This window comes from Caenorhabditis briggsae, assembly GCF_000004555.2.
Source record: "Caenorhabditis briggsae complete genome, chrII, whole genome shotgun sequence".
Taxonomy (NCBI): domain Eukaryota; kingdom Metazoa; phylum Nematoda; class Chromadorea; order Rhabditida; family Rhabditidae; genus Caenorhabditis; species Caenorhabditis briggsae.
In genome coordinates, this window is record NC_013486.2 from 1,686,321 (window position 1) to 1,699,809 (window position 13,489).

General features: G+C 35.6%; 3 protein-coding genes across 3 annotated transcripts; all 3 read left to right on the top strand.

The window, feature by feature from the left end:
* Positions 1-2,061: 2,061 nt before the first annotated feature.
* Positions 2,062-4,588, top strand: CBG18429 (the record flags this gene model as incomplete). Its single annotated transcript, XM_045241760.1, has 5 exons — positions 2,062-2,090; positions 2,271-2,441; positions 2,687-2,891; positions 2,956-3,147; positions 4,460-4,588. The coding sequence occupies 5 exons, from the start codon at positions 2,062-2,064 to the stop codon at positions 4,586-4,588; spliced, it is 726 nt and encodes a 241-aa protein (XP_045096483.1).
* Positions 4,589-5,501: 913 nt separating this feature from the next.
* On the top strand, positions 5,502-10,629 carry Cbr-acl-7 (the record flags this gene model as incomplete). Its single annotated transcript, XM_002646736.2, has 10 exons — positions 5,502-5,705; positions 6,911-7,198; positions 7,490-7,600; positions 7,744-8,280; positions 8,781-8,911; positions 8,960-9,128; positions 9,551-9,642; positions 9,688-9,958; positions 10,119-10,247; positions 10,537-10,629. 10 exons carry the CDS (start codon positions 5,502-5,504, stop codon positions 10,627-10,629), a joined length of 2,025 nt encoding a protein of 674 aa, XP_002646782.2.
* A 1,683-nt stretch (positions 10,630-12,312) lies between these two features.
* Positions 12,313-13,094, top strand: CBG18431 (the record flags this gene model as incomplete). The annotated part of the gene is made up of 2 exons (XM_002646737.1): positions 12,313-12,401; positions 12,617-13,094. 2 exons carry the CDS (start codon positions 12,313-12,315, stop codon positions 13,092-13,094), a joined length of 567 nt encoding a protein of 188 aa, XP_002646783.1.
* Between the last annotated feature and the right edge of the window lie 395 nt (positions 13,095-13,489).

Here is a 13,489-nt window from a genome sequence, read left to right on the forward strand (position 1 = left end):
TTTCTAAAAAAACCGTTAATTCTAAATAAAGGAAAACGGAGAAGTGAGAGGAATTTCGGTTGGAAATAATACAGAAATGAGGAATAGTGAAATTTCAAAACTTCTTATCACCTACTTCCCATTTTATTACTTTACAAACAAAATAAAAACATTTCTGTTCTGTTAATTGCCAAGATTTGTCATACGACAAATAGAAAAAATTTTGGTATTAGCAATAAAGAATTAGGACTGAGCAATATCGAATTTTTCGAGATTTCTTGGAATCTTCTGAATTTATAAATTTCCGAATTTTGAAATTTCTGAGTTTTCAGAATTTCAGAGACAAACACAAACAAAAATTGATTTTTGCGTGATTTTCTACAGTAACCAATTTAAATCGAAATCCACAAAATTTGATCCAAAAACGAAAATTTTATAAAAGCTCTAAAATCCAAATAATTAAAAATCCAAGAAAAATCGTTCATTTTTGATAGTATCGACTTTTCGGAAGAGCATTTTTTGAATCGCTTCAAAAAAATACAAGGAACACCAAAAATGCATAAATCCTCATCGGGACGGATCTTTCAAAATAATGATGAAGATGAAAGGTGAAAATTCCAGAAATTCCGAAACTCAGAAATTTAGAAATTCAGAAGTTCAGAAATTCAGAAATTCAGAAATTCGGAAATTCAGAAATTCAGAAATTCCGAAACTCAGAAATTTAGAAATTCAGAAGTTCAGAAATTCAGAAATTCAGAAATTCGGAAATTCAGAAATTCAGAAATTCAGAAATTCAGAAATTCAGAAATTCAGAAATTCAGAAATTCAGAAATTCAGAAATTCGGAAATTCAGAAATTCAGAAATTCAGAAATTCAGAAATTCAGAAATTCAGAAATTCAGAAATTCAGAAATTCAGAAATTCAGAAATTCAGAAATTCGGAAATTCAGAAATTCAGAAATTCAGAAATTCAGAAATTCAGAAATTCAGAAATTCAGAAATTCAGAAATTCAGAAATTCAGAAATTCAGAAATTCAGAAATTCAGAAATTCAGAAATTCAGAAATTCAGAAATTCAGAAATTCAGAAATTCAGAAATTCAGAAATTCAGAAATTCAGAAATTCAGAAATTCAGAAATTCAGAAATTCAGAAATTCAGAAATTCAGAAATTCAGAAATTCAGAAATTCAGAAATTCAGAAATTCAGAAATTCAGAAATTCAGAAATTCAGAAATTCAGAAATTCAGATATTCAGAAATTCAGAAATTCAGTAATTCAGAAAATCAGAAATTCAGTAATTCAGAAAATCAGAAATTCAGAAATTCAGAAATTCAGAAATTCAGAAATTCAGAAATTCAGAAATTCAGAAATTCAGAAATTCAGAAATTCAGAAATTCAGAAATTCAGAAAATCAGAAATTCAGAAACGCAGAAATTCAGAAATTCAGAAATTCAGAAATTCAGAAATTCAGAAATTCAGAAATTCAGAAATTCAGATATTCAGAAATTCAGAAATTCAGAAATTCAGAAATTCAGAAATTCAGAAATTCAGAAATTCAGAAATTCAGAAATTCAGAAATTCAGAAATTCAGAAAATCAGAAATTCAGAAACGCAGAAATTCAGAAATTCAGAAATTCAGAAATTCAGAAATTCAGAAATTCAGAAATTCAGAAATTCAGATATTCAGAAATTCAGAAGTTCAGTAATTCAGAAATTCAGAAATTCAGAAATTCAGAGATTCAGAAATTCAGAAATTCAGAAATTCAGAAATTCAGAAATTCAGAAATTCAGAAATTCAGTAATTCAGTAATTCAGTAATTCAGAAATTCAGAAAATCAGAGATTCAGAAATTCAGAAATTCAGAAATTCAGAAATTCAGAAATTCAGAAATTCAGATATTCAGAAATTCAGAAATTCAGTAATTCAGAAAATCAGAAATTCAGTAATTCAGAAAATCAGAATTTCAAAAGTTCAAAAATGCAAAAAACAGTTCCAAAAGTCAAAATTTTCAGTCATCCACCATCTGGATTCTATCCATCGGATTGCTCAGATTCCTCATCCGTTCAAACCAAGGCAACATTCAAATGTACGACCGTCAAAAAATCGGTAATTGGTGAAAATTTGGAGCCAACTGTTGACGATGTTGATTATGATTCTGCTGACGATCTTTGGTGAGATTCTAGATTTTTGAAAATTCGAAAAAATTTTGAAAAAAACTTTTTTTTCGAAAAAATGATTATAATTTGCCTCAAAATGACCCGAATTTGGTCAATTTTTCCTGAAATTGTTTCAGCTACCAAGTGACATTTCCAACTGTCGAATTGGCAATGCCACGACATCGTCATCGCCATCGACGTCATCGCTCCAGAAGAACCACGTCTTCGGGCGGTCCAGCTGAAGAGTACGTCACTGTGACAAAGCACGTGGATCGTCGTAGAGTTTATGGAGAATCGGATTGTCAGGAGTAAGCGAAATTTTGGAATTTTTGAAAAATTCTGAAAATATAAAACCTTAAAATTTCAGAATTTTCAAAATTTCCAAAAATCGGAAGATCTGAAAAACAAATACCTGAAAATCTGTAAATATTTCTGAAAATCTGAAAATTTCGAAATTCAGAATTTTCAAAAATTGTCAAAAAATCTGAAATTTTCAAATCTTTGAAATTCTGAAATTCTGAAAATTCCGAAAATCTCAAAAAAAAAGATTTAGCTCAATCTCGGAACCTTCGTCCTACACCTATTCCACCAATCCGGACCGTTCCTCATCTCTCCACTCAATTCCACGTTCTACAGTATCCCATGGGTCGGGCGGTCCTTCGACAGACGGTACCTACCGTACCTTCAACTCTACGCATCGCCTTCAATCGTTGGGAAACTTCTTTACCGGAATTATCGATTTCTTCCGCAGTAATCCGGTGAGCAATTTTTTGAAAATTGAGGTCATGACCTAGAAACCCAAAAATACTGAAATTCTTCCAGAAATTCTCGAAAATCCTCTTTGGAATGATTCTGTGCTATGTGGCCGTTTGTAATCTGGAAATTCTGATTCCACGTGTCATTGCACTTTTCGTACGCCTTTGCTATCCGTGGGCTCGCTACTCGGCTGTGATTTGTGAGCAGTTCTTCTCGACCATCGCCAACATGTTCACTAGAATGGATGCTGTGATTTTTGTGAGTTATTTGGCAAATTATTGATTTGCAAGAGCAGCAAAATTCACATTTTCGGTCAAATAACCAATTTTCTGCCTCTTCTAGAACCCGAAATGTATGCATTTGAAGTTTTGGAGGCTAGAGACGCAGTGGGTCCCGTTGTCTGCGTCTCTTGCCTCCTAAACTTTAGAGGGGCATATCTTGGCTTCTAGAATAGCTGAAAACGTAAAAATCGTACAGAAATGGTACCTGTGGCATTCAAAATTGGGGTTTCTACAAAAATCGAAATTTTCAAAAATTCAAATGTTTGAAAAAAATTTTTTCTACTTTCTCAGAATGTGGATTTTATTTGAAAATCCAGAAGTTTTCATACAATTCTGTTAATAAACAAGGCTTCTAGGCCGCCTGGGAGCCGAGAGACAGCTAATTGAAGTTTTCGAGGTTAGAGACGCAGACAACAAGACGCTCTAACAATCTGTGTCTCTCAAAAACTTCAAATGACTGTACCTCGAGTTCTAGATAAGCTAGAAGCGTGAAAATTGTACAGAAATGGTACCTATGGCACTCAAAATCGAGATTTCTAAAAGAAATCGTATTTTCAAAAAAAAATTTTTTTGAAAAAAATTAAAATTTTGTTTCTTTTGAAAATCTAAATGTTTTATTCAATTCTGTTAAAAAACGAAGTTTCTAGGCCTTCTGAAAGCCGAGATATAGTCATTTGAAGTTTTGAAGGCGAGAGACGCAGAAGACGAGACACGCTGCGTCTCTGGCCTCCTGAAACTTCAAATGCCTATATCTCGAGTTCTAGAAGGGCTAGAAACGTAAAAATTGTGCAGAAATGGTACCTATAGTATTCAAAATCAGAGTTTCTTAAAAATCCACATTTCAAAAAGTTTTTGGGAAAATTTTTTTTTGAAAAAAAAATAATTTTTGAAGCTTTTTTTCAGTTTTTATTTTATTTGAAAATTCGGAAATTTCTCTTCAATTCTGTCGAAAAACCAAGTTCCTAGCTTTTCTAGACCCCGAGTAACAGTCATTTGAAGATTTAGAGGCGAGAGACGCAGAAGACGAGACACTCTAACTGTCTGCGTCTCTTCTAAACTTCAAACACCTATATCTCGAGTTCTAGAAGAGCTAGAAACTTGATTTTTGCACCAAAATGGAGCAGAAAGTAAGAGAAACAAGAATAAAGAGACGAAGACAGTTAGAGTGTCTTGTCGTCTGCGTCTCTAGCCTTCAAAACTCAAATCGCTATATCTCGGTTCAAAATTGCACTAGAACTATCAAACTTTCTGTAAAATGTCCCAAATTCACACAATTTTCTAACTTTCAGGCCTCCTACTGTGAATTCGCCGCCAAATATTGTCGTTCTCGCCGTCTGATGTGTGACGTCACCTGCTCGTTCGTGGACCATGTCTTGTCTCAAGCCCGTCCCACGCTTCAACCAATTCCACAAAATTAGAATTCTCCATTTTTTTTATTCTTGGAATTTTCGTTTCCATGTCATTTTTTGAGGAGAAAAAGTGATAATAAAGTGGTTGGAGAATGGCATGCTCTTTTTCTCTGCGTCTCGCTGCGTCTTTCACTCTCTCGTTGCAACTTTTCCCTTATCAGTTTTTATCGTTTTCTGCCTTATTCTCTCCTTGTCTTTTTTTTCTCTGTACATGGTGTGATTTTGACCTAGTGTACCCAATTTTATTGGGGCATTCTTTGCACTTTGATGGAAATTTTTGAAAAATCTGAAATTCAGAGAAATCCTTTTGTTATGAAAAAATTTTTCTAGAATTCGAAAACATTGAATTAGAAAAAAAATTCTATGGAGTTTCAGGTGTTTACGAATTTTCTGAAATTCTGAATTTTTGAATAATTTTTGATTTTCAGTATTTTCAGGAAATCCTGAAATTTCTGGGAAAATTCTAGATATTTTTCACAATTTCGTTGAAATTTTATCCAACATTTTCAGGGTTTAAGGAATTTTTCAATCTATTCCCTCCGATTTTCCGTGTTTCCAGATATCCAGATGTCTTGAAGTTTTTTTATTTTTTTTTTGGATTTTCTAGGTCATGACCTAATTTCCCTGGGACATGACCCAGTTTTTTCTAGGTCATGACCCAGTTTTTTCTAGGTCATGACCTAATTTTTCCAGGTCACGACCCAGTTTTTCTAGGTCATGACCTATTTTTCTGGGTCGCGACCTAGATTTTTCTAGGTCATGACCCAGTTTTTCCTGGGTCATGACCCAGTTTTTTCCAGGTCACGACCACTTTTTTCCAGGTCACGACCCACTTTTTTCTAGGTCATGACCTATTTTTCTGGGTCGCGACCTAGATTTTTTTAGGTCATGACCTAGTTTCCGAATATATGTTTCAGAGAAAATGTCGCCACCCTCTCAAACCGGTCGTCAAATCAATTTCCCGGAATACACCAATTTTTTGGACCATCTCCGAGAAAAAGGCGGTCCATTCAAGTTTGTGACCGCCCATAAGAGATTTCCAGTCGGCTCGAAAGTTGGCACGGCGCCAAAAACCCGCAGTTTGGCGGAAATTCGAAAATCTGTGTTGGTATCTCCGAGAGTCATGGTAAGTTTCGTTTTCTGGGAATTATTATTTTCAAAATCCAATTTCCAATCAAAAACCACTCTAGAACACATTTATCGTAGGCACCATATCTTACGACAAAATGCACAGAAATTCGAATTTGAGTACAATCTAGTCAAAAAAGTTTCCAAGAAATGTATCTATATTTTTCTAAACTCTTATCACTTGAAATTTTTTCGTAGTATTCTCAAAAAGGAGTTAGTTCCAAGACTACAACCGGCAATTTTTTATCAGTAATATATCAAAGAATTCTTTGATTTATGACAATTTAAATTCGGCTCCGCAAAAAATTGTTCGGAATTCGAAAAAAAAGATTTTGGAATATGAAAAAGCCGGAAAAACGAAACTATTCTATAGAAAAAACCAAATTTTTAGACCCCCTGAGAGCCGAGATACAACGATTTGAAGTTTCGGAGAGACGCAGACAGTTAGAGTGTCTCGTGGTCTGCGTCTCTTGCCTTCAAAACTTCGAGTGGCTGTAACTCGGGTTCCAGGAGAGCTAGAAACCTGAAAATTGCACAGAAATGATCCCTGTAGTATTTAAAACCGGAATTTCTAAAAAAACAAAAATGCTATAGACTTTCGGAGAAAAAATATTTTTTCAAAGTTTTTTGTTTTTTATTTTATTCAAAAATACAAAAGATTATCTTTAATTCTGTCGAAAAACCAAGTTTTTAGACCCCCTGAGAGCCGAGATACAGCCATTTGAAGTTTAGAAGAGACGCAGTCAGTTAGAGTGTCTCGTCGACTGCGTCTCTCGCCTTCAAATGGCTCTATCTCAAGTTCTAGAAGAGCTAGAAACTTGAAAACTGCACAGAAATGATCCGTGTAGGATTTAGGACCGGAATTTATGAAAAATAATAATGTTATTGCAATCAGAAATGTTATTGCAATTAGAGACTTTTGGAGAAAAAATATTTCCAAAGTTTTTTATTTATTTTCATTTTGTTTGAAAATTCAAAAATTTATCTTTAATCCTGTCAAAAAACCAAGTATCTAGCACTTCTAGCAGCTGAGATACAGCCATTTGAAGTTTAGAAGAGACGCAGACAGTTAGAGAGCCTCGTCGTCTGCGACTCTCGCCTTCAAATGACTATGTCTAGAGTTCTAGAAGGCCTAGAAACTTGAAAACTGAATAGAAATGTTGGGTTTCAGATACTTTTTCAAAAAACTTGAAACAATTTCAGAGCGTCATTAGTGAAGAAACCCTGCGTCGAAAATGCGCTCCAGAAGACGTCAAAAAGGAGGTGGAGTCGCTTTTGGATGAAATGTCTCATACTTTCAATCTTCTAAACGTTCGTTCATTTGGCTACGCGGTGTGCAAAGCGATGGAAAAACTGTACGATGGGATATTTGTGAACGAGCAGAAGCTTTTGGAGATTCGAGAAATCTCCAAAACGAATTCCGTGATTTTTATGCCTTCTCACAAGACGTATTTCGATTTTTTGTTGCTTTCACTCATCTGTTTTCAGTATGTAAGTTGGTTTTTGAAAAAATGGGATTGGTGCCATAAGTACCATTATACCATAGATATCATGAAAACCAATGGTACCATAGTATCCCATACCATATCCATAGATACCATGGTACGATATCACCATAAGTCTCACGGCAACATTAACAGCAGGGCAAAATGAGTACCATAGTGTAAAAGTAAGCCCCATGGCACAATCATGGTACTTTTGGACTTTTCATTCCATATGTGAAAATGGTATTCCTAAACGCTTTGATACCATAATGGTAGTGTACTAAACTTTACTTTTTAGGACATCCAACTTCCCGCTATCGCCGCTGGACAAGATTTCATGAGTATGAAGTTTATGGCTGGCGTTTTGAGACGATCTGGAGCATTTTTCATGAGAAGATCGTTTGGAACGGTGAGTTTTTGTGGTACCATGGTACCATAGTAACATAGATACCATAGATACCATAGATACTATAGATACCATAGATACCGTAGATACCATAGATACCATAGATACCATAGATACCATAGATACCATAGATACCATATTTCCAGGACCAACTCTACTGGGCGGTCTTCTCTGAATACGTCCAAACCCACGTCGTCAATAACGACCGTACCGTTGAATTCTTCGTCGAAGCTACGCGGTCACGAGTCGGAAAATCGCTCCACCCAAAATACGGAATGCTTCAGATGATTCTAGAACCATATCTTCGTGGCTCCGCCTACGATATCGTCATTGTTCCAGTCTCCATGAACTATGACAAAATCCTTGAGGAAAAATTGTACGCCTACGAGCTACTCGGTTTTCCGAAACCCAAAGAGTCCACTGGAGCACTTTTGAAGGCTCGAGAAATTCTCAATAATCCTCATGGATCCTGTTTCCTCACTTTCGGTGACCCCATATCGGTCCGCGACCATTTTGGGGTTAGCTTGCACCGAAATACGTTCGTATGTCAGCCAGATTCACAATTCGTTCTGCACAATCAAGCGAAGTTGGAGATCAAAAAGTTCGCGCACCATGTCGTCGAGCTGCACAACAAGAATGCGGTGATTACGGTTTGGAGTGTGGCGTGTATGGTGATTTTGCAGGTTAGTCATAGAACTATAAGTAGAATATGTTAGTTTTATAGTTACCATATGTTACAATATTACCATAAAATACTAACAAGAATTTGTGGGTTGTAGTTCACTACCATGGACATTTTTAGTCGGTACCATATGGTTCCCTTGAATTGAATTCCTTGGGTACCACATGGTTACCATAAACTGAAACCTTAATGATTCCCATAGTACCATAGTACCATATGGTACTCTATCATTCTTCTCATGGTTTGGTACCATGTATTGTGTCAAAATTTTATTTTCAGGAAGATTAAATGGTAACATGAAGGATACCATATAAAAAATTCAATAATGGCACCTATGGTACCCATGACACCCATAAGACGATATCAATCCCCTTTAGTGAAATCATTCGTACTGAAAATGGACTATTTCATAGTACCAAAACAGATGGTGCCAACAAACACCCGTATAATTTTTCTTTGGCCATATGGCTGTCATTGCTACCATATGTTACCAGTTTCCAGACCTTTGACCGTGACGACCAGGCTACTCTATCCTATTCTGGTATCTACTCCGGCGTGGAGGACTTAATTACCCTACTTAACCAATTGGGTGCCATTGTCAATATTCAAGGGAATTTGGACAAGAACTTGAGGTGGCCTAGAAACCCAAATTATCCTATTTCTACTCCATTACTATTTAGGTACTACCTCCATATGCATGCCGATTTATTCGAGCCATTCGACGTCGCTTCCGATAATTTCCAATTGAGATTTATCGATTTTCCAGTGGACCATGAAAAACAAGGAGTGCCCATAAAAGTTATGGAGCGGGCCGTTAGCCGATTGATTTTGACTACCTATTCTAATGGGGTAAGTTTTATGGTGCTATATGGTGCCCCTCATGGTACCCATGGGGGCCATACATGTGGATTGATTTTGAATTGCCCATTGTTTAATGGTAGCATGGCTCCCATAACTATGACACCATATTCCAGATGATCCATGCAGTCGGCAGTATAGATACCATAGATACCATAGATACCATAGATACCATAGATACCATAGTACCATAGTACCATAGATACCATAGATACCATAGATACCATAGATACCATAGATACCATAGATACCATAGATACCATAGATACCATAGATACCATAGGTAAGTTTTATGGTGCTATATGGTGCCCCATATGGTACCCAAGGGGGCCGTACCTATGAGTTCATTTCAAATCAACCATTATCTTATATAATGGTACCATGGCTCTCATAACTATGACACCATATTCCAGATGATCCATGCAGTCGACAGTGAAGGAATCATCTGTACCATATTACTCCATAATGGTCTCCGACAATTGACAAAAGTTCGAGACGAGTTTTGGTACCATTACCCCATAAGTACCCCATGATTTTTCTCCATTTTCAGCTGGCTCCACAATCTCATGAAACGAGAATTTGTCACAATTCCTGGAGAACTTCCTCAACTTTTTGAGAAATCTTTGAAAATTCTAACGTCTTCTGAGATATTGACGACGTCTGAAGATGGGATTCTGGAAATTCTGGACAAGAAAAATGCAAACTTTTTGAGCAAATTGGTGTTACCATATTTTTATAATATCGAAATTGCGTTTGGCGTGTTTTCCGAAAAGAAACCCATGATTTCTGATTTGGGAGAGCTAGTGGGGACAGTTCAGAAAGTGAGTGTGGTACCATATGACACGCTATGGTGCCATGGTGTTGATGGTCATGTGGTACCATAGTTATATAGTACCATAGTTCCATAACAGTTATGGTACTTATCAAATCGAAATGCTATAATGATATGGTATCATGGTACCCATGATTCCCATATTCCAGGACATCAGCGACGCCTACCAAAACCGTTTGCCCAACACCCGATTATCATTTCTATCCACGGAACCCATCAAAAATGCGTTTGCTGCGTTGACTGATTTTGGAATTTTCGAGAAATCGGCGAGTGATATGGTACCCTTATCTGGTGTCCATGGTACTATACGGTACCATGCATGCCATTATGACGCCATGATTACCATATTCGTACCATGGGCACCATACGGCACTCATGGCGTGAAATCGTATAATGATGCCCATTATACGATATGGTATCATGAATAGCATTATTGTATCATGGATACCATTATGGTACCATGATGATATCTTGGGTACCATTGAGGTAATATGGATAACATTATGGTGCCATGAGTACCATTATGGTACCATAGATACCATAAAAAATTATTATAAAGTTTTGCAGAGCTCTGGAATGAGAACCAATTTTGCAAAACTGCACCAAGTGAAGCATCGGTTGACCAATTTCACAAAATCCCATGATGTTTCAAAATTGTAGAACTTTAATAAAACATTTTTTGATTTTCTTTTTTTTTGTTAGTTTTTCAGAGAAAAATGACATGTGTTTGTTAATTCGAAAAGTTCAGAAAAAATTTTTTCCCGGAAATTCTGAAATGAATTTTTTCAGATGGTGATCTGAAAATCTGAAAATCCTACGATCCACATAGAAAACCGGTTTAAAAGGATCATTCCAAAAAGTCTGAAAAGGGAAAAACCATTTCAGAAAATAAATATTTTTTTGAAAATCCGAAAATCTGATATTTCTGAAAAACTATGACTCGGGATTAGACAGTGAGCTGAAAATAATTTCAGGTCATTCTGAAAAAAAATAGTGGGAGGTTTTGTACGAAAAGACTGAATATCAGATTTTTGGGATTATATAATTTCAGTATTTTCGGAATTTCAGAATTTCAGATATTCAGAATTTCTGAATTTCTGAAATTCCGAAAACACTGAATTTCTGAATTCCTGAATTCCTGAATTTCTGAATTTCTGAATTTCTGAATTTCTGAATTTCTGAATTTCTGAATTTCTAAATTTCTGAATTTCTGAATTTCTGAATTTCTGAGTTTTTGAAATTTTTGAGTTTTTGTAGTTTTTGAATTTTGGGAAATCGGTATTTCAGGACTTCAGAATTTCAGAATTTCAGAATCTTGGAATTTCGGATTTTCAAAATGTCTGAATTCCAAGATCTCAGAAAATTTCAGAATCTCAGAAATTGAGAAATTCAAAATTTCTGAAATTCCAAAAAATCTGAAATTTCAAAAAAAAATGTGAAATTCCAGAATCGAAATATTGGAATCTCTTCGATTTTTTTTCTAATATTTTTGGATTTTCGAATTTCCTAATTCTTCAATATTGTGGTCGTCCTCAAAATTTAAATTTTCAGACTTTCGATTTTTTTTTTGCATTTTTCCCAAAAATGAGCACATTTTGCTCATGCGTTAATGTTTTTTCTCCACAAATATCAGCGAAATTAAAAATTAATCTCCAGAAAAAAGTGCTAATCCCTGTTTCTACGACATATCCGGCACATGTCCTAAAACGTTTCAATGTGTCACTAATTCTTGGGGGATTTATTTTTTTCCAGGATTAGTATGAATGAAAATGTTGCTGCTGACATTTCTTTATTTGTTTTTTTTCCTGCTGAGAGATTCGGATAAAAGGACATCTACAACATGTGATAAACAATATTTGTGATGGAAACACATTCTTTGTTCCAAATAATCTAAAAAACCATACTTGTAATTCGGGCCTTTCCCGGGCCCTCGCGGGCCCTGCCATAGTTTCTTTCAGAATCAAAATTTTCAAACCAACTAAATTGGATATGATAAAACTTGACGAGTACTACAAAATGATATTATTCGGAATACTGTAACGCAAACAAAGTTACAGGCAAAAAAGAGCGAAAAAAGCAGACCCGGCCCGGCTCGGCTCGGCACGTCCGAAAAACGCCACTTTACGGTCTGTAACTTTGTTCGCAAACAAGTTACAATATTCCAAATAATATCATTTTGTAGTACTCGTCGAGCTCTATCATATCCATTTTAGTTGGTCTAAAAATTTTGATTCTGAAAGAAACTATGGCAGGACCCGCGAGGGCACGGGAAACGTCCGGATTACAGTATGTAAAAAACGAAGGAATTCAAAAAAAAACTGGAAATTTCCAAAAATCCAAGACATGCCAGAGTCCGAAAACGCAATGCTTCTGAGGCCGCGGCCGGCCGTGGCACAGCTTTGCTCGAAAATCCAAAAAAAACCAAGAAGAAAGTACCTATAGACAGCCTAAAAAGTTCCAAAAACCCAAAAATTACACATCTGTCAAAAATCCGAAAAACAGGCCTTGAAAATACTTTTAAAAATGAAAAATCCAGATAACCTAGAAATGTGAAAAAAAACTTCAAAATACGTCAAATCCCAAAACTCTTTAAATTCCGAAAAAAAACCTATAAATCCGGACATTTAGATAATCTAAAAAGTTCAAGAACTCAAAACGCCCACAAATCTTTTAAAAAAACCCATAGCTACCATAGGTACCATGGATACCATGGATACCATAAATACCATATATACCATAGATACCATAGATACCATAAATACCATAGATACCATAGATACCATAGATACCATAGATACCATAAATACCATAGATACCATAGATACCATAGATACCATAGATACCATAGATACCATAGATACCATAAATACCATAGATACCATATATACCATAGATACCATAGATACCATAAATACCATAGATACCATAGATACCATAGATACCATAGATACCATAGATACCATAGATACCATAGATACCATAGATACCATAGATACCATAGATACCATAGATACCATAGATACCATAGATACCATAGATACCATGGATACAATAGATACCATAGATACCATAGATACCATATTTCCAGGACCAACTCTACTGTCCAAAACCCACGTCGTCAATAACGACCGTACCGTTGAATTCTCGGTATCATGGCTACCATAGATACCATGGATACCATATATATATATATACCGTAAAATATTCCCTACCAATTCAAAAAAGTAAATACAAATCCCATTATTTAATTCATTTTCTTTTCATCAAAAGTGCTCCTTTTCGATTATAATCCGGCTTGTTTATCGTATTTTTCTCTGATTGCTCATCGGACAGAAAGTGGGCGGAGTCTCCGGAGAAAAAGGGGGCGGAGCTTCAAGGAGCAGCGAGGGATATAAAAAAACGCAAAAGAAGACGTGCCAATTCAGAACTCTCTGCTTTTATTGCTCATTGCTCAGCACTAAAAATGTTCCATATTCATCAAGAAACTATGAATAATTCAGCCGACCTTTAACGCTTCCAT